This window comes from Epinephelus lanceolatus, chromosome 17, assembly GCF_041903045.1.
Source record: "Epinephelus lanceolatus isolate andai-2023 chromosome 17, ASM4190304v1, whole genome shotgun sequence".
Lineage (NCBI taxonomy): Eukaryota > Metazoa > Chordata > Actinopteri > Perciformes > Serranidae > Epinephelus > Epinephelus lanceolatus.
In genome coordinates, this window is record NC_135750.1 from 38,647,022 (window position 1) to 38,653,131 (window position 6,110).

The 6,110-nt window shown below is 38.1% G+C and overlaps 1 protein-coding gene across 2 annotated transcripts in view; it reads left to right on the top strand.

Annotated features, from left to right (window-relative positions):
* The window catches only part of wbp1la (WW domain binding protein 1-like a), a 29,562-nt gene extending 24,085 nt beyond the window's left edge, over nt 1-5,477 (top strand). For both annotated transcript variants that reach the window (XM_033613894.2, XM_078160601.1), the window contains one exon: nt 1,509-5,477. In XM_033613894.2, coding sequence (XP_033469785.1) covers nt 1,509-1,996 — 488 coding nt within the window. In that variant the 3' untranslated portion in view covers nt 1,997-5,477. The remainder of the gene's footprint in view (nt 1-1,508) is intronic.
* The last annotated feature ends 633 nt before the right edge of the window (nt 5,478-6,110 follow it).

Sequence of the window (6,110 nt, forward strand, 5' to 3'; positions counted from 1 at the left end):
ATGTATCGATCTTTTTTATGAAGTAAAGATCGTGTAGTCCCCAGATGTCGGTGAGGAAATCAGTTTCTGTGAGACTTTTTCTGATTCACCTTACAGCCTACTCCCTCTAATATGCGTATGAATGTGTATGTTATTACGCCTTGAACGTGATTCCAGGTCTGTTAGCTTAATCTGCAATATTTCCTGGGCTTGTAGTGACTGACTCAGCGCCTCTCTTAAGTCCACGGTCCACTCCTCGATGTCGGCTATACGGCCTTCAGCTTCGCACACTCTTTCGGTTGTAGCTTTAAGGTCGGTTGCTAATTCACCTAGCTTATGTTGAATTTCCTCCCTTATGTCGGCTAGTTCCCATTTCAAATCTTCTCTGATGCTGTCTCGAAAATTACCCAGCTCAGACTTCATCTCCGTGACCATAGTTTTTATGTCTGCGTGGATGGTGGCGATGCTAGCTTCCATATCCATTGCTGCTAGCTCAGTGTGTTGTCCTCGTCCGCCATTACTGTCTCCGTGTTCCTTGGCTATGGCCCCTTCTGTCGCCAATTTGTCTCCCTTCTCCGCTTTCCTGGGTTGTTTACCATTGCCCTTCTTGTATCTTTCCCCCTCCATCATTAATTAGAGCAAAGCTTGGAGAGTATTTGTATTTAAATTGGGGAATAAACTCCGACCGAACGGGAGGGATTATTTATGCGGCCATCCACCTCAGTCGCTCCACCATAAGTCCCCTCCTCCCTACTCTTAACATCTTTTAACCTTTGAAGCTCTTTTAAGGTCTAAGAGGTTTTGTGAATAACATTTATCTTTACAAGGACCTAGTCTTAACTGTAAGGGGAAATTCAGAAAACGTCACAATTCTAAGAATTTTCTTAGAATTTTTGTCACTAGGAGCAACTCTTAGCACTAGGAGGCTAGGAACCATTGTAGTTCTTAGAACGCTGTTTTGAGGGACTTTTTAGCTCCAATTACTCCCTCAGCACAAGATGAACCTTGAAACAAGTCTATTGTAGTACGCTGCTCAAATGTCTGTATCTGCGGCAAAAGGCGTATTGGTCCTCAGTCCGAAGTGCTTGATCTGTGTAAAAACACATGCTTAAGTTTAGCTGGAGATAATAAAAGGTTCTAGCAGTTTGAGTAAGACAGATCTAGTTACAGTCTTTTTAGTACAAAATTCTGCTTTAAAGCACTGTAGAGCTAATGGGAACTGAAGAGTTGGGGTATTTCTCTGTGAGTTGATCACTTTGAATGACCCCTTTTTTACATTCTTCATGTCATTTGATTCAGCCCTTTTATAAATATATTGATATTTGGAGCTTTAAACTAAAATTATTTTTATAACAGATTCTTTGTGATCATGAGAATGCTTTGTAGAAAAATTGTTGATGGAATAGTGCTCAGCATCCATACCCTCAGTTATTGTACTTGACCAGGAATGACTGAGACTGCCATGATGATATGACTTGTCCTCTTTCATACTTGTATTGTACATGTAAGTGTACTGTGTTTCTCTCCAGGATTCTTGCCCACCTACCTGTTACCAGCCTATGAAGAGGTAGTTGATCGCCCAGTCACACCACCTCCTCCCTACACCCCTCTTCAGCCAGCACCTACTCCCACAGACCCACCTGAGGAATGCCCTTGCCCACACTCATCAGTCTCTGTCCCTAGTGATGCTGATGCAGTACTCCCTGCTACTCCAGAGGTCACGCAGCCCCACCTTCACAGCGCGTACAATCCCAACAAGGACTCGACGCCGGGCAGGTACCGGCGCTTCACAGGGGATTCTGGGATTGAAGTGTGCGATGGCCAGGAACTTTGGGATCAGCACAGCTTTTTAGAAAATGAGGAAGAGACAGAAGAAGAGGGGACGGGACAAATGGAGGACCCATGTGATCGCTGTGGTCCAGAGACCTTTGAACACAGCCATATTGGTGGAGCAGACATTACTGAAAACACAGATGGACACGCAGCCATGGATACAGAGCCACAGTCCCTTAGGTAATCCAAAAGAATGCCTTTAATATCTGCAGTCCTAAAACAAAACTCTGCAGCAGTCTCTTCTGCAGTATTATGCCTTTGGTGCTCAGAGGTTTGGCCTGTTTTCACCTGTGTACATATGTAACACCAGTGTGTGACAGGCCTGAAGACAAATATGACTAAATATTTTAATACATATTTTAATTTTAATTTTAATATATTTTAACAATTTTGAAAACTGTAAAGCTACATCATGCAATTTCTGGTTTGGAGCAGAGTGTGTTTTTAGCCAAGCTCTGCTCATTTTCAAGTCGAATTTGGACAGTTGCTCACATTGAAGAGCTGTCCAACTGTCTGCATTAAAATTTTCTCCCGCCAGGGGGCAGCACTGATTTTCATGTTCATATACTCGGTTCTTAAAACTTTGTTCAAAGGTTCCTTGAGTCACAGATCCTGATGTAACTTAAGGAGCTGTTGCTCTGTCACTGCATAGGTCTAGGTGAGGGTTCAGTAATATAGAGCTAGAGTTTTTTTGCAGATACTGATACATGACAGTTGTTTTTTTAAATCCAGTAACCATATAGGAAAAGATAGTTGTTTTTTTACATACAAGCATAACATGATTTTTTTTTTCCATAAAGATGCCTTAAATTTGATTCTAAAAGAACTGTGACCAAAATATGTACCAATTAGAACATTTTGTAGTGATAATGTAACTATGTAATGTAATGTAAGCCACCTTAAACATTTCCTCTGATACTGATATATCAGTGATAAGATGAAATCAGCCCGCTGTCTAGTGGAAGCTATGTCTTAAATATCTCAGGTTGCAGTAAGCTACGTAGAGCACTGTAGAAAATCATTGAGCAGGACTGCTTTAGCATCATTGACTACATTTGCATGCACAGATTATTCTTGTTTTGCCCTTAATCCCAAAATAGACAATATTGTTATTAAGCTATTTACACGGCTAATGAAAATTCCATTAATAGTCCAATTAACATGCCCCAGCATGTCAATGTTCTATAAAAGGCATGGCCTCATTTATGATATAATATTTTACAGAGGTAAAATCATTATGGCAGTACTTTTTATATTACGTCATTTATTTACCTATATATAAGAGAAAATACACTTTCAGCACTGTGGGGAAGGACAGCTCCAACTTATGATGTATGTCAATATCGAAAAGTGGAACAACTTGGGTGGCTTGTCATTTTTTCAAAGGTTTCTCACCAGTGGTGGACTTATTGGATCATGCAAACACAGCCTCCCTCTTTCATTCCCTTTAAAAACCTTGAAAATCTTTGCATTGAGATATTTCTGGACATAACAAAACCTGTTGATATCCAAGGCTTTCATAATGTTAAAAGGTAGATGTGTCTTCTTCTGACATGAATTGTGGGCTTTTCTTTTGCATCCCTACCCCAGCTTTGCAAACTGTTGGTGAATTGGTTTGGTTACAACACATCAATGACAATGTACAAAACTGACTATAAACAGACAAGAGGCTGTGTCGCAAACTGCAGTAAAAACACCAATTGAGATGTATATTGTGATTGCGCTGTATACATGCCTAAAGAATGCTATTAAAACGCGAATAATACAGGCATATCCCACATCCCATCAGAAAATGTAAAATTCAGAATAAGGCCTCATTCAGAATATCTAAATGGAATATGCTATTTACATGACCTGCATCAAATTCAGAATACTGTCATATTATGAATAATAGTGGAATATTAGTGTGCATGTAAACATAGTTAATGTCATGAAGTACCTTAAGTTGTCAGGTATTATTGCTGGATCAGCCCAAACCAGACAGTCCTGGCTGGTTATTGTATCCATAACACTTTCTACATAGATATACCACAAACTGTATCATGATAAATATTATTTTAATGATCTAAAATTACAAGTATTGCACATGTGGGTTTCATACATTTTGCCCACTTTATAACAAGTTGAACTGGTAATTTCAGCTCAATGCTACATTTGACATGAATGCCCAGTCCAACCAAGCTGAACAGAGTCTAAACTGCAGCTAAAGAGCCGCAGAGGAACGCCACATACTAGTGCTCTGTAATAATGCTGTATGTGACACTTAAAACTCACCTGGCATCTTCACTGACAATATAAAACAACTTTGCATATTGTACTCTGGTGTCTTAAGATATATCCTGGTTTATACTATGAATTGGCTACTTTATTATGTGAATAATCACATTTTGAATCTATAACACAGCATGTAGTTGATTCACATTTACTATACATAAGCATTGCCATCATAATGCCACACATGGGGACAACATTCAAGTTCAGAGACCATAGCTGAGCTGATGACAGAGCTACAGCCCCTAAATATCCATGTTTTTTTGTTGATCATATGATCAACAAAAAAACATGGGACGCTTTTCGGACAGTTGTCACATGATTGGAGGTTTTGCAAAAATGTTCTGCATTTGTTTCTTTGATAATAACGCTGACAATCAGAAAGTGGTAATTTAGAAACCTAGTGTTTTATATAATCAGTTTTCCATCATTTAGATAATGTACCAGATAGTCAAGTCTGATACAACAAGACTAATGTTTTACAGACTGTCACACTTGGTATAGTCAACCAGGACAGGTGAGAAAAGTATTGAGATGGTAAAAAAGAAAAGGTAAATGTGCAAAATATTGCTAAAACTCCAATCATGGTCAAATATTGTTTATAAAAGGGTTTTAAAAAACTCAAGATTGATTTAATGATACTTCTTGAAAATCACCAGCTGCATACTATGCATTCACTGCCAGCATGTTTGTATACAGGATGGACTCTTAAGTACATGATCAGTTTTCTGCTCCCTGCTGATGATCATTAGGTCTAAGGTCAAAGAGTCTTAAGTCAGCATCACACTGCTGTTATATTAGATGCCATAGTGCCATAATGTATAGCCTTATTTAGCCTTTGAATAGAAAATATTTAGGTGAACTTATTCATAGCTCTGGAGTCTCTTTGACTTTGAGTTGACAATTGTAACCCCTCAGTGTACTCTGATACAATCATCATTCAATCCATGCTATTTTATGCAGGATTTGGGTTTCTTGAAGTTTTGCCAAAAAATTCTGCACGTCAGATCTGGGTTTAATACTGCACAATGACCAAACTCAATTTGTAAAGACTATATGAACATATCACCATCAGTGTGTTTATTCTGAAAGCACACAGTATACAAAGGGGATGACTGACTATGGTGCAGCTTGTGGATACACTCCATGTAAAAACGTGTCAGTCAAATACAAACCTTTCAGTGCACTGAGGGAACGTTTCTCCAGCTGAGCACTTTTCAACATTATGCAGCATTGAACAGTGGTCTTCAGCACCTGCTGCTACACTGTATGTGTACATATATGTGTATGTATATACATATATATATATGCTCTTTATTATCATCTGCTGAATGAAATTATATTTTTCTGTAGCATTTTGTATAAAATATGGTTATTAAAAGTTATGGATGACACATGGCTACTACTGTTTTTTTGTGTGGGACTTTAAGTAACTAAACAAGATCACTTATACAAATGTAACTTTTTTCACAAAGTAGAGCTTTGTTATACACATTTTATTTTACATTGATCCTCATGGAAATAAAATCTAATATATATATATATATATATATATATATATATATATATAAATATATAATCCATAAGAAAGTGTGTAAACCCCTCCCACTTTTCTATGGTACTTAATTGTTTTATTTACTCCTTTTTATGCCTCTATGCTGGTAAAAGCTGTGGCAGGAGGCATTATTTTTTAGGGTTGTCTGTTTTTCCATAAGAACGTTTGTCCATACATGTCAGTAAATGCATCTGTCTGTACTATTCTTGTGAATGCAGTATTTCAAGAAAACCAAGGGGGGAGTCTTCCAATTTGTCACGTCCACTTGTACTCAACTATGAAATAAGTACATTTTGGTAGTCATAGGTCAAACATAAGGGTCACTGTGAACTTGTCTGTCTCATTCTTGTTAACCTGATATCTCAAGAATACCTTCAGAGAATTTTTATACAAGTGTGGTCTGACAGATTTAAAGAGCAACTCAGGACTGCCTTGAAGAGACTAACTGGGATATTTTCTTTCAATCCTGCCA